We start from the raw sequence: 25416 nt of genomic DNA on the forward strand, positions 1-25416 counted from the left end.
ACCCGTTTTTCACTCTGTCCATGGGTGAGGGGTTTCTACATCAACAATTAAAACGAAACACACGGTTGCGCGGTTAATGACATTGATAGATAATAGCATTGGGCTTAGAACGTTCTGCTATACTATTTTTGGCCTACCTGTAGGCCTATTGTTATTCGTTTTCAATCAAATCAAATTAATATTGATTATTGATTACTCATCAAATTAATATTGATTATAGGCATACCTGTACATCATTATTACCTTTTCAAAAAGTGTGAAGACTCAGAGGTGGGGTCTTTTTTAAACTTGAGTGCTTTCCTTTTTTTTCTTCTTCTTTTTTTTCTTTTTTTCTTTCTTTCTTTCTTTCTTTTTTGTTTTTTTGCGGCATCGATCGGTCTGAGACTAGTAAACCAACTACCCATTTTATTTGGGATATTTCTTTCAGAGATTAGCTTTCTTTGTAGAAAAGCTTAGAAATGTATTAAATTTAGTACGGGATTTAGTATTTTGTCAAATAATTGAAATTTATAAAGACTAAAGCATAATCTGATGATGAAGAGAAGAAGACCTGGCTGGAGCAGGAAGACTTTCCTCCGTGGTTCCGGGTCACGTGATATATACCACTTTTCGTTGTTTTGGCAACCTGCACAGTCCAAGGGACACACCTTAGGGGTGAGCAAGGAAACATTGTGTTTTATTTATTAATTGAACACTTTTTTTAGCCATACAAGTAACAAAATACCAAGATTTTAATTAATTATTTTATGATGTTTTTTTTAAAAGGAAATTTGTTAGTCCAAGTGTCAGTGACTAATTTGTTCATTACTTTGTTTATACGTTATAGCTATAACCTATCACCTATTTGTAACAATCGACGAGTCCAAGGTACCTGTCGTAAAAAGTGCATTACCGGCGCTGTCGAATTCAACAAGGTCGTGACATCAGGTGTAAATAAAAATTGATTGATGGTGATGGGACAAGCGAAGATGTAGGAAACTCGGTTCCCCGGTTTGGATTAAAATGAACATGAACATGAAATGGAGAATACAGAATGTATAGAAATCGGTCGGCGGTGGAAATAATTTGTAAACTTGAACCTTGATTATGTATTGGAAGAACCAGTACTAAGTTATCAGCCTGTTATCGCAGCTGTACGAACACTCCTTCGCACACTTGACACTGTCATGGCCGAACTGCATGCAGAGATTGCAATGCAGTAAGCTTTTCATACTCATTTTGAACTGAAATAATATCAATTTACAGCCATGTCAACATGTTCATCTAACATGAAATGAAGAGTTTTTTTGAGCCATGCCTTCATTTCGTTTTACTGGGCATGATGGGTCTCACTCAGTATTAAAACATGAAATTTACTGAATGATTGAACTGTTGAAGATATACATACGATGAAATTGATATAATTATTGTGACTTAATTAAATTTGAAATAAAGTTTTATACTGGAACTATGATCTTGAATTGGCTGAGGCATTGTCATGACTGTCATAAACTTCAAATTGAATTGAAAACTTGAATCAATAATGCATTGAAATGGACCTGAACTCATTATAATTAGCACTTTAATTTGAAATGAACAACTGCATATTTTTATAGTGCAATGATGACTGAATACCCCGGCTGAATACCATCTCAGGACTTCAAGATGAGTCGTATAGTGCTGGCAGATTTTGAAGGCGATTTGAAGACACTGAAAAGGTCAACAAAGGTAAGATCTAGACTATTCTAGTAGTACTTGGGGCAGTGGCGAAAGTAAAGTACGGTGCCGTATTAAGGAGCAAATAACAAGCATTTTCGAAAATCTCCCAAAATTGGTGAGGGCGGGGACAATATATACATGTTATTTATTTTACAATTGAAGAGGCTGATCTCCAATTCTCAATCTCATGCTGTCACATTCAAGATTGAATTTAAGGCTGTCAATATTAAACGGCTCATACTAAACGTTTAAACGCCTGGGAGACTTTTAAACGTTTAGAAAAATCGCTAAACATATCTATGTAACAAAAATATGGGTTTTTTTTTACAAAAATTGAAAAAAGAAAAAGAAGTTATTGGCACTAAAGTACAAGTTTGTTGTTATTCTCAAGGGTTCAAACTAGAGAAATACCAGTATTTGCTTTTTTTTTCAAAGTTTGGTAAAGTTGTACATTTTGATTACTCTTGCTTCTATTGAACAGCCAAGGACACATTGAATTAGTATGCATTGCTAGCTGTTTAATAGAAGCAAAAGTAATTAAAATGTACAACTTTATCCAACTTAAAAACAGATAGCAATTTTTTTCCCAGTTTCATACCTTGAATATAAACATGTAATTTTGGGCCTGTAACTTGTTTTTTGGCCAAAACTATTGTTTTAAAAATTTAAATGTTTATAAATTTAAAAAAAAGAAAAAATTATGTTTACCATTTAAATGTTTAGCCCATTACACTGAAATTGACAGTGCTTGGTATAGCGTTTAAACGCATAATGCAATCACGCATTGACATGCCCCTTTTTCATTTTAGAGTGAGTACTGTTAGTCTTGAACTAATTACAAATTATAAGGTCATCAGTCATCTTAATTGTTTGTCTCAAAGCCCCCATGTGCATTAGTACAATTGCCCACTTTTCGCGCCTTATACCATTTGGATTGAGTTTAAAATTTATTTTCATTTTTTTTAAATTTTTATTTCCACAAATATAGATATCACTTCTAACATCTTCAGACATAAAAATAGCATTAGTTATAATACAATTCTTCATCAGTTGAACACAGTGAAACTTATACGTGCGTATTCTCCTGCAAATTTTTGTCAAAAAGCCCCTCCCATGGCCACATTCTGTAAATTATGGTTTCAACTTTGGAATTGGAAGGGCTTTGAGATAAACTATCAAATTAAGATGGCCTAATTCAAAAACTTTAAAAATAAGAATGATATTTACTGATAGGGTCTATAGAGGTAGAACTTTTTGAATGACCCTTGTGTTATTTCAGTCAGTGTAATTTACATTCATGAAATCAAATTAACATATTATTTTTTATTATCTTGAAAGTATCGTAACCACCCGGGTATAATCTCACCTTCGGCTATAAGCCCACCCGCTATTTTTCAAAACATTCTGGCAACAAGGGTGCACTCAGGTATAAGCCCAGTACTAAATTTTGGCCAAGTTCTTAAATCAAATCAATGCTTTGCTCTCAGTCATATTTAAGAACAAATATTTTAAAATATCAGTTGAAAATTAACATTCCACACTTATAATTTTACGAAATTGACATCAGATGACAGAAATTACTGGTACATTGGGCATACATACAAATCCCACAAATGGTGGTGATTGTTCTTAGTTTTAGATTCAAGCACTATCCCTTCCCCGGTTATAAGCCCACCCCCATTTTGAAGTGAAATCTGCCATCTAGTGGGATGGGCTTATACCCAAGTGTTTACGGTAAGAACAGTCATTTTGATACTATCCTGTATGATTCATTCTATTACCCCCGACCCATTATTCAAAATCGCGCACTGTGATTTGTTGAAACGCGATCATGTCACTCATGTGAAAGGCCATTAATTAGCAATAAAGTGGCAAGGGCAACAAACTTTATGTTCTTCTCGCATGATCACAGCGCACAGCAAAGCACGATGCAGTATATTAGCGTTGTTATGCATACGCAAAGCATTATCCTTTATACGCAATAATGTGTCCTCGGCAGTAAATGTTTAAGAGTCATTCCATATCAACTCACCTAATTTTCAGAAAAGGTTGGCTGGTCACCCTCTCAGATTTTCTTTAAAATCACTTATATCATAGACCTATGGGTCAAATGAACACATTTCAAACGGTAGGTCTCAACTCCTTGTCGTTTCTGAGTTATGGCTCGTTGAATATTTGATGTTTTTTGACGCAATTTGTCCACTTCCCATTGAAATACACACAAAATTGTCCTAAATACCAACCCAAATTTTATTATGTGGGCAATGACCCACCATAATCAAACTCTCACATATTCAAAATACTTCTATGATGTTCCTCTGTACCAGAAATCAAAGTGGTGTCAAGCCATCTTCATGGTTAAATGACTGTTTGGAGATCGCATTGAAATACACAGTAATGTTCTAATTCCCAAAATGCAAAGTTCATCAATTTACTGTGTATTTCAATGAGAGATTCAAACACTAATTTAACCATGAAGATGGCTTGACTTGGTACAGAGGAACATCATGCAAGTATTTTGAATTTGTGTGAGTTTGGTTATGGTGGATTATTTCCACAAGGTCAAATGGGGTCACTGAACGGGGGTCTTTTGGCCGAGGAGTCATCTTTGAGCCCCTGTGAAATTTTTATTAAGCCAATGAGTGGTCTACCCTGCTATATGGGGTCACACCTGAACCTATATTGCCTACTAAAGGCAAAATAGATGATGTCTGACATCTAGGACGAAGAGGAGGGGGGTCAAAAACAGGAATATGTCATGTGCGTCAACACGAACATGCATTTTTATATGTCTATATCATCAAATGGGGGTGAGATACATTTTTATGAGTCCAGAATCTGGTTATTTGGGTCAAAGACACCCTAGATTCCAATTTGTAGCCCTGTAGCTTACCCCTAGGCAAGCCTCGAATTTCGTTATTTTTAGGGCAGGCCAACTTGGCCTTGGCTATTTAACATTTTAGGGGGCACAAAGGCCATCATGCCAGGGCACCAAGGCCAAAGCAAATTTCGTTATTTTTAGGGCAGGCCAACTTGGCCTAGGCTATTTAACATTTTAGGGGCACCGAGGCCATGATTTATTTATTTCATATATTTATTCGTTCATCCATCCATCCACCATTTTTTCTTCTTTCTTTATTTATTTCATGATTCATTAATTTATTTATATTTATTTATTTATTTATTTCATGATTCATTCAGTGAAATATTCAGTATGTAAATAAACAGAAACAAACACCTGGGAGGTGCAGTGATACAGTCAAACTTTTACCTGTTATTAGAATGATAATACAGCTTCAATTTCCATATTCGTTCCAGGTTCGTTATTAGAATACATTCAGGCATGAAAATGTCAGCGTTTTTATTTTCCAGCATTTTTTTAATGCTGAAAAAACGCGGAAGAAAAAAAAAAATCACACAAAAATACGTAAAATAAATCTCCGATAAACAAATTGCAGGATGTCACAGGATCTCTACCTGTTGCAGAACGATCGAAAAACATATTTGCCAACCCCGCTAAGGAGACACGTGTTGGGCGCTTTCGTCAGCAAGGGAACATGCCCCGATGAACTTTGTTGTGTGCAGCCTGCAGCGCATTTGCTGCGCTTGTGCGGCAAAAGATCTGGCAACTCCGTTATGATTTCGCTTGCGGGCGAGGAAGCTGGAGGAAACGACACGTGTGATCATAATGATTGAGTGTAACCTGCGATTGTATGAAAGCTTAAGCTTTACAGTCAATGTGATACAAAATAAAAAGGGCTACTTTTAAATTGGTTCCACTTCCGGGAATCGAGAGCATTTTTTTGTTCCCGACCCGAGACTCGATCCCAAATGCTACTGGCCACTGCAAAATTAGGGCAAGGCCATTGTGGCCGCGTAAAGTTCTTGTTTTTCAGGGCATTAAGGCCAAATGAAAGGGCACCGCGGCAATGGCCGCGGTGGCCGCCGCGAAATTCGAGCACTGCCCCTAGGGGAAGATATGAATGTCTAAACTCGGAAGAAAATTAATGTCGCGACACGTGTGCCCAAAAAGGGGGGGTCTGACCTAATTTTCAATAGGCCGGTTCTCGGAAATGACAAGGAGTAGAGACCTACCGTTTGAAATGTGTTCATTTGGCACATAGGGCTATGATATAAGTGATTTTAAACAAAATCTGAGAGGGTGACCAGCCAACCCATTAGGTGATTTGAGATGGACTGACCCTTAAATAATGGGGTAGGCTTCGCCTCACCCATTATTTACGTTTTTTCCTCCTTGGACACATTATTTTCATGTAAAGGATCAGGGTTCGATTTACTTTGAAAAACTTAAGTGATGTTCTTATAATATTAGCATATGTTTACATTGTAAAATATTGCTATACAAGCTGATATTTGTGTAGCTGGTTGTCCAAAATGGGGAGCATTTTGCTCCACGACACAAGTTAAATCGAACCCTGTAAAGGATAACCCTTTATTACCCTTTATTTCTTAAATATTATCCCTGTAAAAAGTGTTCTCCACACCCATCTTCATACATACAGTAACCTCCCTCGTCATCCTCTTATATTATGTATTTTACATTTATTTTCCTAGTTGATGCGCAATCGTGACTTCAGTAACCTGGTGCACGTCATAGAGAAATTCCATCGTGATGTCAAGTTATCATCGTTAACCATCAAGGAGCGTACACAACTCATTCATCTTGGTGAAGATGCTCAGTTCTACAGGATCCTTGTCAGAATGCTGCATGAAGTCACTCTGTAAGTTAATATCTAAAGAAATTCCAATCCTTGTTTTCCATTTTAAAGGAGTATTTCATGATTATAACATCCCCTTTTTATGACATTTTTCTGTAGATATCCACGAAAAAAGCATTTGTGAGTTATGTATTAAAATTACACTGCTCCATAGGCCACTTTCACAACATGGGGTCTTTTTGGTCAAAATTACTGCTAATAAATGGGGGTATTTTGGATTAGATTGGGGGTCCTTTGAGGTAAGATCCTAAAAATGGGGTCTTTCGGTAGAAGATCCTAAAAATGGGGTCTTTCGGTAGAAGATCCTAAAAGTGAGTTCTTCCAGAGCTAGATTTTAAAAATTGAGTCTTTTGGTTGCAGATGTTGTAATAGTAGGAATTTCTCCACAAAAAGGGTCTTGGCAGCAAAAAACTACCGGGGAGGAAACAAGAAAAAAAGGGGTAGGGGAAGGGGCTTTGGGGAAAAAGAAGAAAAAATATTGGGTATTGGGGAAAAGTGGGCCTTCGGGTGAAATCAAGAAAAATATGGGGTCTGGTAAATGGGCAAAAACAGGGGTCTTATTGAATGTACATAATGCACATCTTAACATTTTTTGTATAGAATGCTATTATATTTGCAATAGGTCTACCCCTCCTGTTTCTCAGTTTGAAATAACCCCAACAACTGGAACAAGTCATTGACTTTTATCAACTCAAATTGAGTCAATCTTGACTCATAGATCAAGTCAGATTTTTCCAATCTGTCCAAAAGACGATTTTGATAAGGTTTTCATTTTACAGTGATGGGGTCTTGACCTCACAGCCTGAAACCTTACCCTTGAAGACCAAGGTCAAGACCAAGACCTTATTCTCAAGACCAAGACCACCACTTTTAAGACCTTAGGAATCCAAGGATCAAAGACCTGCTTAGTATTTCCCATGTACCTTTGTGTTGCTTGTATCTTGGTTTGTGATTTTAAAAATTAACATTTTGTAATTGATTTGTGGTTATTGACCTTAGTACTTATTAAATACTTATTTATTATTTATTAGTTTTAGTCGAACAATGGCTTTATACATGTAATTGGTAGCTTTATTGGTAACTTACCTAAACCTGGCAATTACGTGGTTTTAAAACTAACATATTGATTAATTAGTTCAACAATAGCATCAAGAATTTGTAATGAAAATGTTTTCAGGTCATAATAATTATGTAGTCTTGTTCAAGGCGCTCTCTTAACCACGGCCAGTTGATCACCATTGTCAATTTAAGAACCGAGGCAACTTGTTTATTATGCAAGAAATATGCACCGCCCACCCAAGAGTCTTGTTTAAGTTGTCAAGCTCATTGATATGTAAATGGAGTAATACATTGTTTATGTAAACACCGGCAACAAATATGATAAACATGAGAGCTTTGTTGGGAGACTCCGTTATGAATATTGTGTATAAAAGTTAAGTAGTTTGTAGTAGATGCAGCTTGCAGAGCTACAATCAACGAAAAAAGTCTTGAAACGCTTGCGTGTAAATAACGGAAAACTGTCACCCCCTCTCCCCCGTGCAATGTTGAGAAATACCAAAGTCTTCAGCGGTTTCCCAATGTGTTCCAACATTGATTGATGGGGAGAGGGAAGGGTAAATCATTGTTGTAGATGTCATGCTTGTTCCCAGGCAAAATATACGTCATATCCATGATCATATGAAATTCTGCACGGAATTTCGACAGAGTGTACCAAGCGTTCCAAGGACTTTTTTCGTAGATTGTCTCTGCCGAATGCAAAATATTTCATCTAAATTTCGTTTTTGTCTCATAACTCAAAAATGGAATGTCGTATGAGCTTCTCATTGCACACGATTTGAGAGTGGATTATATGCTTTGGAATCATAACAAAATTGTTGATAAAGAAATTGGTTTCTTTAGGAAGTGGTCACTGGAATCACCTCCTATACTAAAATACAAACATTTAGCAATTATAGCTCTAAACTGCTCTAAAATGTCGTTTTTGTCCCATAACTCAAAAACAGAATGTTGTATGATCTTCATATTTCACAGGATTTGGAGGTAGACCATGTACTTAGGAATCATAATACAATTGTTGATAAAGAAATTGGTTGGTTCAGGGAGTGGACACTGAAACACCCCATACCCTAACATACAGGCATTTAATGAAATTTTTATGCTATATCTCAAAACCGAGAAATCGTATCGCGGCTCTAAGGTGCATGATTCCGAGTTGTTTAATTTATTTTTGAAATTAATATTTAAAGTTCACCTTCATAGCACTTGTCAGATAGGTGAACGAACGTTACAAAACAGAAAAATGAGTTTTAATTAAATATTAAAACCGCATATACGTTAAGATTGTAAGGAAGTCAATAATAAACTACGACTATCTTCAGTAGATAGCATTAACTTGTTTTTGACATGATGTAACAACTATCTTCAGCAGATTTGTGCTTCACATTTTTGTGTATGGGGTGTGTGTATAATGTGGGGGTGTGTGCGTGCGAGGTGTTGGGCGTGGGATGTATGTGAGGTAGGGCGGAGGGAGTTTGTAGGACTATTATAAGATCACATTTAAATCGGAAAGTATTTCATTTGGGGGCTTTTGGGAAAGAAATAAAGAAATAATTTAATTAATTAATCAAACATAGAGAAAGAAAGGAAGAAAGAAAGACAGAAAAAATAAATCAAAAATGTATACTTCATGTATTTATAATAAACAAATATTTTCACCGGGTTCACCATCGCAAATAATAAATGAAACAGAAAAAGTAATACCGCCTGGGAATCGAACCCAGGACCTCATGTTTACAAGACCTATGCCTTAACCACTCGGCCACGTGAGCTTCGTGATTAAGCTGCTTGCAATTTGAACATATAAGCGGTCACTTCAACCTTTTTCCACGTTCATGTTTTTATTTATGTCAAATGTCTTTCGTTCATTCATTCATTCATTCATCTTTCCTTCTTTCTTTCTTTTTTCTTTCTTTCCTTTTTTCTTTCTTTCTTTCTTTCTTTCTTTCTTTCTTTCTTTCTTTCTTTCTTTCTTTCTTTTTAATACAAAGAAAGAAAAAAAAGAAGCATTGAAAATAATGAATGCATAATTTAGCGATGATTCACGCAATTAAAACATGAATAGTCAAAGGGTGTAAAGTGTAAACCAATAATGGTAATCTGTAATGGTAAACTGCTGCATTGAATAGCGTGCATACTGAGCAGTTTGCCCTGCATTGATATTAATATATACGTATAGATATTTATTTCAATTCAAAATGGCAAACTGTTAACAAATGTCATAAATGCGATCAATTTGTCATTCCTTTTGTATTCAAACATTCTCAATTGCTGTAGCCAAGGTAAACGAACGTCAGGCTCCATGAGATACGGCCTAAAAACCATAAAATGTGGATTTTGGACCATTTTGTCATTATGGTAAACTGATCCACTTTGCCATTTGCACTATGCAGCTTTACACTTTCCCCGATACCTGCCTACTATAAAAGACCAAAACTGATTACTTGATTGCGAAATGGCAGCGTGGCGCAACGGCTTAGTCCTTCGACTGGTAATCTTTTGACTATTCATTGATCACGAATGGTTCGAGTCCCGTGGTGGTCGATTTTTTTTCTTTAAGTGTATTCAATTGTTGTTTTCTTTTTTCTTTTTTTTCTCACCGCAAAGCGTATCTTATTATAAATAATATTCAGAAATGAGTTGTTTCAAATTGTTACATCACAATCTTTCTGATTCGTTCGGATAAGCCTATACTCAGCAAACGCAAGTTTTACAGAAAACATTTACATGTTGGATTATATTATAAAGGGTACAAAACGTTTTAATAAAATTCAAAAACATTTTGGAAAACATGCTGCAAAACATTGTAATATTTTTTTAAAACTATATTTGTAGTGTTTTTGAATTATGAGACAAACACAAGATTTTAGTAATAATTACGAAATGTGTGTAATTTAGCATAGGAGGTGTTTTCAGTGACCATTCCCTAAATAATCCAACATCTTTATCAACAATTTTATTGTGATTCAAAGGGATATTATATACTCCCAAATCGTGTGCAATATGACGCTCATACAACATTTTGTTTTTAAGTTATGGGACAAAAATGACATTTTAGAGCAGTTTAGAGCCATAATTACGAAACGTGTGTTGTTTAGCATAGGGATGGTTTCAGTGACCACTCCCTAAATAAACCAATTTCTTTATTAACAATTTTGTTATGATTTCAAAGCATATAATCCACTCTCAAATCGTGTGCAATATGAAGCTCATACGACATTCCGTTTTTGAGTTATGACACAAAAAACGAAATTTAGATGATAATATTTTGCATTCGGTAGAGACAATCAACGAAAAAAGTCTTGAAACGCTTGCGTGTAAATAACGGAAAACTGTCACCCCTCTCCCCGTGCAATGTTGAGAAATACCAAAGTCTTCAGCGGTTTCCCAATGTGTTCCAACATTGATTGATGGGGAGAGGGAAGGGTAAATCATTGTTGTAGATGTCATGCTTGTTCCCAGGCAAAATATACGTCATATCCATGATCATATGAAATTCTGCACGGAATTTCGACAGAGTGTACCAAGCGTTCCAAGGACTTTTTTCGTAGATTGTAGTGTCGCTACCATAGCGTACTAGGCGATCGACAATGTGTGCTTTCCTGCGCAACATATGCAACTGGTTATTCTAAGATATGCAATGTCAGGGTAATGGCAGCTTCCATAGTTAGGCCAAGAAATTTTTTTTAATATGATGGATCAGGAAACAGCGAATGTTAAAGTCCCACATTCAAAAACAAAAGACATACAGTGAAAAATGAGAACAGTCATGGAAACATAGTCATGAGGTATCATTTGCCAAAGTTTGGGTTTCAAAATGCTCAAAATATCTTTTTAATAATTTTTTTTTGCAAAAATTATGAATTTTTTTATGTTATAAAATGGAAAAAAAAGATGAAACCGCAACCCAAGATTATCGTGATTTTTCGGTCGGTCGGGAAAGGGCAAACAAACAATTTTTTTTCTTGGCCTTACAGTTGTACTTGTTACCTATACTTCCGCAGTGAAGAGCTCTGCTTGTACCAGGAACAATGTACTTCAACCTCACAATTTGTTATCTCTTCTTTTGTCAGAACTTCTGGAATAAAACAGAGAGAGGACTTGAAGAAAGTAGTGCAGTGGTATCAGACTAATAAAGAAGTTCTTCATGGACATCCAGTAAGTTTACCAAGAGTTGAAACAAATTAAGCATTAATAATGTGATGGTTGAAATAAATTAGCAAGTGTTTAGATTTTGATTTTCAGACAATGGTGTGATGACAACCAGGGTCTTAGCTAGAAATTGTGGGTTGCCCATAATTTGAATACAATTGCTTGTCTTGTGACCTTTGAAACATTTACCAGACTTCTATAGCCCATTGGGATTCAATCAAACCAGTCTATCATATGAGCATTTTGACCTTTCGTATGGAAGATTTTTAAACATTTTCCCGAAAAGACCCTAGAATTTTAATGAAAATTGAATTTTTTTAGTTGAATGACCAAAAATAATCTGACACACCTTAAAGAGGAAGCCCCAGCAGAGCAGTTCTTCTGGGGTGAACCAAACCTGCCTGGTTATCAAATTAATCAGTGACAAGGTTATCTCGGAATTTGATAGATGCTAATTGATGCGATAACATTAAAAAATCAATTAGCACCTGTCAAATTCAGAGAAAACCTTGTCACTGATTAATTTGATAACCAGGCAGGTTTGATGCGCAACAGAAGAACTGCTCTGTGGGGCTTCCTCTTTAAGACTACTTTTTTCACATCACACTACAGAGAATTTCCAAATGGAGATAGTTCTTTGGAAGCTCTTTTAAAACACATTTTGACATCAATATACAAGTAAATCAGATCATGTAATTATTAATAGGTGGATGATAAATGATGTGATTTTAGTAAACACATTTGTTTTCTTATTGTGTTCAGCATTTTAAAGGTGCTACAAAAGATCTGTACAAGAAACCCAGCCTATCATTCAGTAAAGATGCCATTAAACACTACTCACTACCAAGAGATAAGAGAAACAAAAAGACAGTGAGAATTTCAACTGAACAAAGGAGTAAATCAGCTTCAGCACTTCGCTCAAAGCCAAAAGTTCCAAACAGGGAGGAGGGTGCAGGAGATGGAAAGGATGGAGGGGGTGTTCATGGTGCACGACCGTTGACGGCACCACCCGCTCCTGGCTTACATAGACCAAAGGTATGTATTGTTTGGGGTAGGTGCATGTTAATAAAATAAGGAAGGAGGCAGCAATTGACAGCACAATCCGCTTCTGGCTTACAGACTAAAGGTGTGTATTGTTTGGGGTAGGTGCATTATTAATAAAAGAAGGAAGGAGGCATCAATTGACAGCATCACCCACTTCTGCGCCTCCATATTATTATATTATTATTCTGGCTACATGTACATCAGATATGAAAAAAATGTGACCCAATGTTTTTGAGGTTTTTGGATCGGTCGAAAAGGGCAAGACAACTTATTTTTAGGCCTTATGGTACTTACTTTTAAACTACTAATATCAATAAACATTTGAAAAGTGTAATCAAAACAATTAAATATCTAATTTAATTATTTTGAGCCTAGTTTGAGCAAGAAAGATGAAAATGTATTTTCAAGCAGAATCATTGTGTATCTGATACCTGCTATCTACTGAAGATAACATTGTGATGACCCTGTTCAAAGTTCACCAAGACTTGAGCTTACATCAGTTTATATTCAAGAAAGGCAGGCAGCCAGCCAGACAGACACACATCAGGAAAAACATGACTACAAGGCTTGAATTATTAGTGTTGATAAAGGTTGATAATCATTATTTGTATGACTTGACCCTCAATGTGATGTCTGGGAATTAACCTCATCGATAAGCGAGCACGCTCGCTTATCAGAGTCTCTAGCGTTGCTACCACACTTGCCGAGCACCTCGGCAGGAAGGTAACAAACGACCACGGGAACAACGTCGAACTCTTCCATGAGGTTAATCTGTTAGCGGTGCTAACAGCTAACCTCAACGAGAGTTCTATGGGCCTAGCCCATAGGATGTCATCTCGCCGCCGGGAGAATGCCTGTTTGTCCCTCCAGTCGACTTATGGCTCTGACTTTGCTGAAGCAATGAAGAAGTCAGACTCGGAGGGACAGGGGCTACTCTTTGGACAGGCCTTTTGCGCTACGGTAGAGGACCGGGCAAAGAAGGCCACCAATGAGAGCACTCTGAAGAAGTCAGAGGCTGCCCTGACCAAGGGAAGGGCAGTAAGCGAAGAAGAAGCACAAGAAGAAAAAGTCTTCTAAGCGTTCTTCAGCGCCAGCTCCGGCTTCAGCAGGACGCACACCACCGACTACACCCGAGCCGAGGCTACTCCAGCACCTCCCAAAAAACTGGGAAGCGCAAGAGTAGTGCTGGATCAGTATGGCAAGCCCCTAAGAAGAGCCGTTCTTCTAAGGGAGGCAAACCAGATCGGTCCTGAGGACACGGCGGTCGACAGTCCATGCCGGCAGGCCTTGGACTTCCACAGGGATTCCCCTGTGGGCGGCCGCTGTGCATTACGCCCAGAGATGGCATGCCATCTCCCCGGGCGCCTGGGTACTGTCAGTGGTCAGTGGGGGTTACAGGCTGGAATTTACCAGCCACCCCTCGTGCGCCTGCACTTTTTAGAGGTCCACGGTAGTGCCGCCAGACGGCCCCCAGCGTCGGGCACTACTTTCAGAGGTCACTCAGCTTCTCACGAAGCAAGCGATTGTCCCGGTCTACCCCCTTTCACCAAGGGGTTTTGGAGCACATTTTTCTGGCTCCAAAGAAGACCGGCGACTGAGGTTCATCCTGAACCTCAAGCCGTTGAACGAGTTCATCAGGCCCAAGAGGTTCAGAATGGAGACTCTCGCTTCGGTGCTAGCCTGCCCCATCAAGGGTATGTGGGCGGCATCGCTAGATCTCTCGGACGATATCTGCATGTTCCGATCGCACCTCAAGATCAGAGGTTTCTACGCTTCAAGGTACAGGGTCAAACTTACCAGTTTCGATGCCTGCCATTCGGCTTGTCCACCTCCCCAGAGTGTTTACACTCCTGGTCAGAAGCGGTGGCAGCGTACCTGAAGCGCAGGGGAGTCAACATGTGTTGCTACCTGGACGATTGGTTCATTCTGGACGCACCCGCTGGAGACACAGTGTCTCGTGGAGTTAGTAGTCCGTACGGTGCGGGACCTGGGATTTCTGATCAACGTCAAGAAATCCAATTTGGTCCCGACGCAGACACCACTATTTCTAGGGGCCCAGATCAACCTCAAGGAGGGGACCGCGGCGCCCTCACCCGAGAGGGTGAGCGAACATGGCGCGTGTGCCCGACTCTTGGCCGAGTCAGAGGGGCACCCGCTGTGGCATGGATGAAGGTTTTGGGCCTTATGGCCAGTATGGTAGACCTCGTGCCGTACTGCCGCTTTCACATGAGGCCTATACAACTACACCTTCTAGCCTTTTACAGGCCCAGTCGTCACCCAATATCCCTCGCGGTTCCGATGTCGGAGATCGCGCGAGAGGAACTCTGGTGGTGGACCCATCAGTCCAATTTGACTCAAGGTGTCAGGTTTCCTGCGTCACGTAGTGACGACCGACGCGTCAAAGCTGGGCTGGGGGGGGGGGCCCCACCCACGGGGACTCAGTCCCGGGCCTATGGCCGGCCACGGAGACGGAGTTCCATATCAACCTTCTCGAACTTTGGGCAGTGGAGAGAACTCTCCAGCATTTCGAGAAGGTGATCGTGGATCTCATATCGTTGTCCAAACAGACAACACAACCGTGGTGGCCTACCTCAACAGACAAGGGGCACCAGGTCACCACGGTTGTGCCTGCACGCACTTTTCGCCTCATAGGGTGGTGCAAGGCCAGGCAGATTACGTTGAGAGCGATGCACATAGCGGAGTCACCAACATCCTCGCGGACGATCTGTCACGAGGAAAGGTGTCGGGACCTACAGAATGGTCCCTTGCTCCGCAGGTCGCCCAGAGCGATCTTCGGTGATGTACCACCCCTCGATAGATTTGTTCGCATCTCATCGCAATCATCAGCTGCCGGTGTACTGCTCGAGGGTCGCAGACCCACAGGCATTCGCCGTGGGCGCTCTGTCCGTGAGACTGGGGAGGAATGACTGCTTACGCTTTCCCCCCGATCTCACTGCTCGCAAGGGTAGTGACCAAGATCGGGAGGGAGGATTGCAACATCATTCTGATAGCACCGTTCTGGCGAAACACCTGTGGTTTCGACCGATGGTGGATCTACTAGCGGCACCGCCGCCGAGTACTCCCCGCGAGTTACCAAATCTACTCCGGATGCCGGGAGGAGAGGTACCAAGTCTACCACTAGAGCACCTGCAGTTAGCTGCATGGCCCTTATCAGGGAATGTGCGGCGGAGGGAGGCTTTTCATCAGAAGCTGCTTCTCTCATCGCCGGGGGTAGCCAAAAGTCTACCCTCCGGAACGTATAGTCAGCGTTTGGCTCCCTACTACGCATGGTGCGATGAGAGAAATACATCTCCCACTAGAGCCCCTGTGCCTCTAGTGGCAGATTTTCTGACAGAAAAGTTCAGGTCAGGACTTCAGCAGGCGACGATAGCCAACTACAAGTCAGCCATTCTCTCGATTCATCGGGGATTTGAAGACGGGTCGACTATCAATTCAGATGGGTCCCTAAGTCTTCTTCTCGACGGTATGTTCAACGAGCGCCCGCCGGACAGGAAGGCGGCCCCCGTGGGACCTCAACACAGTCTTGGAGTATATTAAGGGTCCCCCTTTTGAGCCCCTGTCAAAAGCGACCCTTAAATACGTCACTCTTAAGGCGGCCTTTCTTCTGGCGTTGGCTTCGGGACGGCGCTGCTCGGAGTTGCACGCAGTCTCGAAGTCAGCCTCCGTGTTTACTAACAACGGGCGACGCTGTTTCTTTGCCCGGATTTCCTTGCAAAAAATGAGCACATTCCCACACTCGCCCCTCTTCCTACCCAGTATTGGGCAGGGTTTGTCAATAGCCGAAGACAGGTTGTGGTGCCCGGTGAGGGCGCTACAGCACTACCTTGGCCGAACACAAACCTTAAGAGGGGCTCATGACCGCTTATTTATCACCCACGCTGAACCGCACGGTCCAGCCGCTAAGCTGACTCTGGCACGGTGGCTGGTCCAGGTGTTGCTGGTCTCGGGGGCGGCAAAAGACGCTCGCCCCAAGGCCCACTCAACCAGGTCTATCTCATCATCGTGGGCCTACCATAGGGGGTCCCCATTGAGGAGATTTGTCAGGCTGTGTCCTGGAAGAACCCGTCGTCCTTTTAGTCAGTTTACTATAAAAAGCGTAAGCCAACGACCAGGCGATAAGTTCACCAGGGCAGTTCTTGGCGATAATATGGTGGTTGGGTACCAGGTGTTTTTCAGACAGTCAGAATTCCAACATGGTAAGAACCAGTGTTTCTATTCTTAACCACTGCACTTTCAGTTCAGGGTTTTTTGTCTGTTCACGTAGTCTTTCTGTTTCCCGGCCGTGAGGGGGGAAATAGTTTGACCTCGCGATGACCATGCTACCCACTCCCGATCCTTATCAGATGCTGGCCAATCTTGTACCTCCATCCGTCGGTTACTTGCTAGATCGATCTTTCAGATGTTGATGCAAGAAGTACTGTAAAAGTCAATATTTTCGCGAGAAGATATTTTCGCGATTTTGAAGATTTTGTCAATTGCGCGAGAATTAAATTTCACGGTTTTGATATTGATACAATAGAAACCTAATGCAAAAGGTTATTTTCGCGAGTTTTTATTTTCGCGATTTTATGTCCACTCGCGAAATTCGCGAAAATAAAAACCTCGCGAAAATTTATACTTTTACAGTATCTTAATCAACATCGGAAAGGTAAGATCGACCAGTGTACTGAGTCTAGTCCCAAACAGAAATGTTTGGTAGACTCATAACCGGTGCGATCTTACCTTTCCGATGTTGATTATCCCGGACCCCGGCCGCCCCCTACAAGTTTGGCCGAGTAGGGGCTGCCCAAGTCGGATAAGGGATGATTATCGTGTGTGACGTCACCGAATGGGTGAGTCCACTCGGGGGATCGGGGTTTTTTTTGTTATTTATTCATTTATGTGGGACAAAATGACTAGTGGTGTTTTCCGCATCTCGGGATCGATGCAAGAAGTATCTTAATCAACATCGGAAAGGTAAGATCGCACCGGTTATGAGTCTACCAAACATTTCTGTTTGGGACTAATTTACATGTAAAATAATTCCAGTGTTTTTGTACAGAAAGCAGAAGAAAAAGGCTGCTTAAAATCATTACAAATTACTTGATCTCTCCCATTTGTGGTACACTTACAGGATTTAACATTATTAATCATGACCAATCTAAATTTTGCCCAAATTATGCAAATTTCTGCTCATTTTAATGCTTAATTTATCCAGTAATTATCTTTTTCTAATAATTGAAATTAAGGGCACACAACCATAAGTGTGATTCTTTTTAGTGGTGTGAAATCATATACAACTCCATGTTATTGTTAAATGGCCAGAATAGCTAGTGGGTTTCTTTCACTTTTCCTCATTATTTGTGGACAGAACCCGTTCCAGACAGCCATTACTAATATTATTTGAACCATTTGGGTAGTTTTGACGTAAAGCATACATTACAGCTTTAATGAAATAAACTGTGTGTAAATAGTATTAATATGAAATACTTTTACAATAACTTGTTTATATATTTTCCTGTAGATAACCAACAGTCTTTCATCCAGCAATAATAATCACGCACCAATTATTGAAGAAAATAGTTTTATGGTGAACTATGTGAATAGTAAATTAGCCAAATATGATAATTATGCGCCATCTTTATCAAGGCCAACGTCTGCAATAGGAATGGCTACAGCTACACATGAGGTGAGTGTATATCCAGGGGAGGGGGGTACTCATGGTTGGTTTGGGTAGAGGTATGCTGCTGAGAAATTGAATACCTGAGTGGAAGAAGGGCCCAACTCCATCAAAACTGTTTTTGAGATATTAAGGAAAAACTTAATATTTGGAAAAGTTTTATAGGCAGAATGTTTTCATCTTCAGTGGACCTTTAATACATGAATATACAATATTGCATACATTCAAAATTAAATATGATATTTCCATGGCAACGATACAGGTCTTAATACGAGCTGGAGTTGGGCCCTTCTTCCACTAATATACTGCAAGTGCCAGTTTAAGTAAGCAGATGTGTTATAAATAGAATATAAATTTGGTAATTATCCATTAATTGCACAAGTAGAAGCATGTAAAGAAAGTTTATTGTAGTAAAAAGCAGATTTCATGGATGAACAAAATTCCTGTTTAACCCAATATTTGTGGAAGAAGGGCCCAACTCCATGGAGTTGGGACTTTCTTCCATGAAAACCATGATTAAGTGTACTTGAAAGACTATTTGGAGAGTTGATTTTGGCTCATCTTTCACACACAAGGAAGAACAATCTGCTGGCAATAAAATGCTGGGTCTAACTCATTTTTGTAACAAATTGGAGTTGGGCCCTTCTTCCACTCAGGTATTCAATTGAAAGCGGACCCATCAATATACCAATTTTGCAAGAAATTTGGACCCGTCGATATACCAAATGTTCATTTTTTTTCTGCCAAATTTAACACTCATTGTTTAAACTTTTTCCCCAAATTATGGGGCAATTAAAAACATTTTGGATAGTGTGGCAAAATTGGGCTATTTTTTGAAAAAAAATTGAGAACATTTAAAAAAAGGACCCATCCATAAATTGGCCTAGACAAAAGGGGCCATTGATGCTACCCATGTTTGTTGCTTGTCCCCATATTGTAATGTGTACTGAGCCCCTCCCCCACCCCTCCCCCGGGTATATATACTACATTACATAGTATTGTCAGTAAGAATGTGAAGGCGTTCTTGGTGATTTAAAACCATGTCTAATTAAGAGAGATTGATGGTGAACCATATTAACAGAACCAATTTTGAATTTGATAACTATGGCCCAATAGTATCAGTACCATCATCTACATGAAGTGTGGCAAAAAAACTGTACCCTAGACCAATATCTGCATGTACCAACATTAGTACAGTTGTAGGAGTAGCCAATAACACATTTCAACAAACTTGGGTACATGCTCAGTACAAATGGTCTACTCAGAATATTAATTTACAGTTTTCTGGGGTCTTTTTGATTCAGATACATATATATTACCATTCATCATCATTAAGCATGTGCTTGTTTTATAGATATCGGAGAACAACAGTAGCAAAGCAGATACAGAGAGTCAAATTCAAACACCATGTGCAAGCATGGAGTCAATTAGTGCAATCCAACAACCACAAGACCCTGCACCACACCCGGCAGTCTCCCAAGAAAATCTATCAATACCAGATAGTGAACACACATTTGATACCAAAGAAGGGGTGATTGAATATGATGAAAGAGGACTTCCAAAAGTTGTGTATCCTCTTCCAAGTCTGATAAGTCCTTTTGGACAAGAAGATATTATTGAGGAAGAATCTTACCACGGTGGACAGCCATCGGACAAGAGAAGCAAATCACCGCTAAAATTACATGTGAAAGTAAATGTTCCAGGTAAGTCAATTGCTTTGGGTCAATTCCAAATAGCCATCGTCAAACCATGGGTTAAACCAGATAGTGAACACACATTTGATACCAAAGATGGGGTGATTGAATATGATGAAAGAGGACTTCCAAAAGTGATATATCCTCTTCCAAGTTTGATAAGTCCTTTTGGACAAGAAGATATTATTGAGGAAGAATCTTACCACGGTGGACAGCCATCGGACAAGAGAAGCAAGTCACCACTAAAATTACATGTGAAAGTAAATGTTCCAGGTAAGTCAATTGCTTTGGGTCAATTCCAAATAGCCATCGTCAAACCATGGGTTAAACCAGATAGTGAACACACATTTGATACCAAAGATGGGGTGATTGAATATGATGAAAGAGGACTTCCAAAAGTGGTATATCCTCTTTCAAGTCTGATAAGTCCTTTTGGACAAGAAGATATTATTGAGGAAGAATCTTACCACGGTGGACAGCCATCGGACAAGAGAAGCAAATCACCGCTAAAATTACATGTGAAAGTAAATGTTCCAGGTAAGTCAATTGCTTTGGGTCAATTCCAAATAGCCATCGTCAAACCATGGGTTAAACCAGATAGTGAACACACATTTGATACCAAAGATGGGGTGATTGAATATGATGAAAGAGGACTTCCAAAAGTGGTATATCCTCTTCCAAGTCTGATAAGTCCTTTTGGACAAGAAGATATTATTGAGGAAGAATCTTACCACGGTGGACAGCCATCAGACAAGAGAAGCAAGTCGCCACTAAAATTACATGTGAAAGTAAATGTTCCAGGTAAGTGAATTGCTTTGGGTCAATTCCAAATAGCCATCGTCAAACCATGGGTTAAACCAGATAGTGAACACACATTTGATACCAAAGATGGGGTGATTGAATATGATGAAAGAGGACTTTCAAAAGTGGTATATCCTCTTCCAAGTTTGATAAGTCCTTTTGGACAAGAAGATATTATTGAGGAAGAATCTTACCACGGTAGACAGCCATCAGACAAGAGAAGCAAGTCGCCACTAAAATTACATGTGAAAGTAAATGTTCCAGGTAAGTGAATTGCTTTGGGTCAATTCCAAATAGCCATCGTCAAACCATGGGTTAAACCAGATAGTGAACACACATTTGATACCAAAGATGGGGTGATTGAATATGATGAAAGAGGACTTCCAAAAGTGGTATATCCTCTTCCAAGTTTGATAAGTCCTTTTGGACAAGAAGATATTATTGAGGAAGAATCTTACCACGGTGGACAGCCATCAGACAAGAGAAGCAAGTCGCCACTAAAATTACATGTGAAAGTAAATGTTCCAGGTAAGTGAATTGCTTTGGGTCAATTCCAAGTAGACATCGTCAAACCATGGGTTAAACCAGATAGTGAACACACATTTGATACCAAAGATGGGGTGATTGAATATGATGAAAGAGGACTTCCAAAAGTGGTGTATCCTCTTCCAAGTCTGATAAGTCCTTTTGGACAAGAAGATATTATTGAGGAAGAATCTTACCACGGTGGACAGCCATCAGACAAGACAAGCAAATCACCGCTAAAATTACATGTGAAAGTAAATGTTCCAGGTAAGTGAATTGCTTTGGGTCAATTCCAAGTAGACATCATCAAACCATGGGTGTTAGTAATGGTCAAAGATAAAGAAGGTACTTTCAGGAAAACAATGACGCTGAAATCTGACTCTCAGTAAGGCCAATAAAAAAAGGATTGTTTGCTTGTCCTAATCTGGAAAATCTGGAAAAGGTTTTTTTTTTGTTTTACTGTACAAATGAATACCGACCGTAATTTTGGAAATTCCAGAATTTTTTTTTTTTTGACATCCTGAAAACTTTTTACAGGTTCTACACACTTCTAAACTATTTTAAAAACATGAATGAAGTGGTATGTATAGAGAAATATCATCAATGTCCAAAGAAAATATGAAAAAAATGGTTTTGTGAATACCACACTATTAAATGTTGCATTGTGGGTGACAGTAATTGAAATGTACAACTATATCCAACTTCGTAGCAGTATTTCTCCGGTTTCCAACCTTGAATAACAAGAAATTTAGGGCCAATAACTTGCTTTTTAGCCAAAAAAATTTTTTGAACAAAATTCTGAAAAACAGAAAATCCTGTTTTTCAGTGTTTTGGGGCACAGAAAACAGGACAATCCAGAGTAAAACGGGACAGTTGGCAAGTATGGTATTACTGATGCTTGTCTTGATGCCCATATTAATCACTGCTAATTTTCTGTGTTATTTTCCCAATAAATATTTTTAGTGGCTGAAAACGATGACATTTCCAACATGACAGAAGAAGAACAGAAAGCAAATAACCTACAGAAATGGCAATATTTTCAAGAAAGACAGGCTTTTGAGCAAGAACTAGCCAGCAAGCAGGCTTTCTTTGGGCGTGGTGGCGATCCCATGGGTGTGAGATATAATGTGCACGATGGTGGAGAAATGCCAGAATGGTATACGCATGATGTCATTGCAAACTATGCAGAAGAAGAAGGATTGTTACATCAACAAGGTGAGTATGGACTGGTGTGACAGATCCCATTGGGCTATTCCATTTAAAAACCACACTACCCCGTGGAAGATTTTGGTAATATTTTACACATGGGGAGTAGGAATTTCAAATGGAATGAACACATTAGGCAGCTCAATTTGAAACTCACCCTCCCTCTGTGGAAGATTTAGGTTGAATCTTTCTTAGAGGGTGTATGAAATTCAAATGGAGCTGTTTAATGTGCTCATTCCATTTGAAATTCATATTCCCCTGTGGAAGATATTTCAAAATCTTCCACAGGAGGAGGATTTTAAATGGAATAGCCCATTTTGGTTGGTAAGATATAGACTTGGTCATGTCAATGGTGCCTATGTCATTTATAATTCATACAAAATATTTACAGGAGCAAACCCCACCAAAACACACCCACCCCTACATACACTGTAAAAACTTGATAGTTAGCAAATATGTTTACTATCGAGCCCTTTTGAAAACATAAAATTGTACCAAAGTCTGGTGCTTTACCAACTGAGCTAATGGGGTTGAGACGCCCATTTGCAGGTTTACTTGTTCGTATATAACTATGTGTATTGATGATTTGCTCAAAAATCCTTTACACTTTTGTGGATGGGGCTCTTCATATTTGCATGTTTTAAAAGCGCTCGATAGTAAACACATATGCTAACTATCAAGGTTTTACGATATGTGGTGCGATCAAGCCAAATGAGTCGGACGTCAGGAACATTGATTTTGAGATATTGCCAATTATAGCATTCAACTTCTTTTGACCTTTGTATTTAATTGTTCTGAGCAACACTAAAATGATTATATCTTTAGAACTGATCTAATTATAATGGGGTTTTCAGCAAAATAAAAATGGCTCATGCAATGAAACTGATAATGGAATTTTGATTTTAATCGACATCAGACTTGTTTAGCTTGATACCATCACATATGTGATATACAGATCACCATAAGAGCACCAGCCATGGCTCATGTGCTTATTTTGAAAACTATAATATAAATGGTGAAATGCAAGCTGAAGCATTTGAGTTACTTGACCAAGCTTTAAGGAAGCTGCAGTTTCATGACATTTTACAAAAATTGTAAACACAGTGAAAGATGCCATGCTTTCGCGCAGTTGGTGAGCCTCAGTAGTAGTCCAAGCTTGTTGGAGATAAGCCAAATTTTCAAGAGCCAACAAGGCCTCTGGTCTTCATCAGTTTTATGGGCTTTTGTCCCCAGCCATGATCCACCTTACTTCTAAACACAGCTACCACATGACTTACCAATCCATCTAAACCTTCCCGCTCAAATGTTGATGACCCATTTTTCTGATGGCCACCAAATGGAATAATGTGGAATTTTATCTTATGGAAACTGTTTGAGTAAATTTCTATCGGTGACTTCTACACCAACACATAATACCAATCTTTTCTATATATTCATTACATACACACAGTCAAAACTGGTGAAGCCTTCCAATCTCAAGAACTGCAAGACTTCTACCTTTCAACAGACAAATATAGCCCACCAGTAAGGCCATCTAGTAGGACGTCACCGAGAGAAGGGATAACACCAGTTTCATCAGCCATTGATAAAGTGATGGAGGAGAATATTGATGCTAGAGGATTTATTCCAGATGAAGCCACTGAGAATTTGCAGGACAGGTATGTTCTTCCTATATTTTCCTGTTATAAAATTCCTATTTTTTTTCTAAATTTAGGAAATTAAACATGTTTTTTTTTCACTCGCACCAGTAGATTTTATGTAAAATTGAAAATTTTTTGCACTTTTTAAATTCCTGTATTTGAAGTAAATACAACACTTTCTGTTTTTATAATTCTATTTAAAAGTGTAATATTAGTTCTTGTAATATTTATAGCATTTTGTACATCATATTTATGGCAATGTTAATAATTCACACAATTTTTATGTTTTTTGTCTCTGTAGATTTATCATGTAATTTGACCTATGGGTCACCATTTGATAAATGTTAATAAATATGAAATGAAATGAACTCGCATATTGAAATAGATGCCATTTTCAGGACAATCTCACTCCGTATCTTCCCTGTTCAGGATTTGTCATCAACTGATCTATTGCCAAGTGAACCTTGTTTCTAATTGCCTACCACCAATGGTGACTGCATGGTTTGATGCAAATTTCCCTTTTACCACTGTTTTTAAATGTCCAATGTAATACAATATAACATGTTTTTCCCTAGACCACCTACCAAGCATGAAAGAGAGAAGTACTCCAAACACTCGGTACACTTTGAATCTGTGGTAGATCTAGCTGGTCCTGTCAGTGATGCCATGACAATGTATAAAGAAGTGGTAAGAAGCTGGTGTATCAGCTTATTAAGGCAAAAAAAACCCAATGGTTTGGTTGCCCTCTGCGACCGACCCAAAAAAATGTCTTGGGTCAGGTTTTTTTTCTTAATCACTTTTTTTATTAAAGTAACCTTAAATTTTGACAGTATCAAGGACATTTGTTATTTACTCATTTTATTCATTAAATGCATATTTGATTAAAAACAAGAAGTATTTCCATTTAAATTCAGTCCAAAAATGCACAATATTTTACTGTAAAATGTTCAAGCATTCGCCAATACCAGCCTTTTCAAAATGGAGGGAGAGCCAATGATAAAAAAAAAGATTGACCTACCGACCCTCCAAATTTTTGTCTTGGAAGGACAACCAACCTCTCTTATCCGGACATAGTGGGACCAAGCATTGGTTGGATAAGCAAAAAATATCGATAAGTGAATTAATGTAATTCTGCATTAAATTTCGTATCTGCTAATATTGAGACAGCAAAAGGCTGAGTT

At 39.1% G+C, this 25416-nt stretch overlaps 1 protein-coding gene across 1 annotated transcript in view; it reads left to right on the plus strand.

Annotated features, from left to right (window-relative positions):
* Window positions 1-902: 902 nt before the first annotated feature.
* LOC140159988 (uncharacterized) overlaps window positions 903-25416 on the plus strand; it is a 59958-nt gene continuing 35444 nt past the window's right edge. The window contains 11 exon segments of the mRNA XM_072183255.1: window positions 903-1707; window positions 6274-6440; window positions 11567-11651; window positions 12408-12680; window positions 18214-18378; window positions 19724-20864; window positions 21162-21392; window positions 21423-21656; window positions 22353-22604; window positions 24046-24253; window positions 24811-24922. Coding sequence (XP_072039356.1) covers window positions 1645-1707; window positions 6274-6440; window positions 11567-11651; window positions 12408-12680; window positions 18214-18378; window positions 19724-20864; window positions 21162-21392; window positions 21423-21656; window positions 22353-22604; window positions 24046-24253; window positions 24811-24922 — 2931 coding nt within the window. The 5' untranslated portion in view covers window positions 903-1644.

The sequence above is a fragment of the Amphiura filiformis genome, chromosome 9 (assembly GCF_039555335.1).
Source record: "Amphiura filiformis chromosome 9, Afil_fr2py, whole genome shotgun sequence".
NCBI classification, from domain to species: domain Eukaryota; kingdom Metazoa; phylum Echinodermata; class Ophiuroidea; order Amphilepidida; family Amphiuridae; genus Amphiura; species Amphiura filiformis.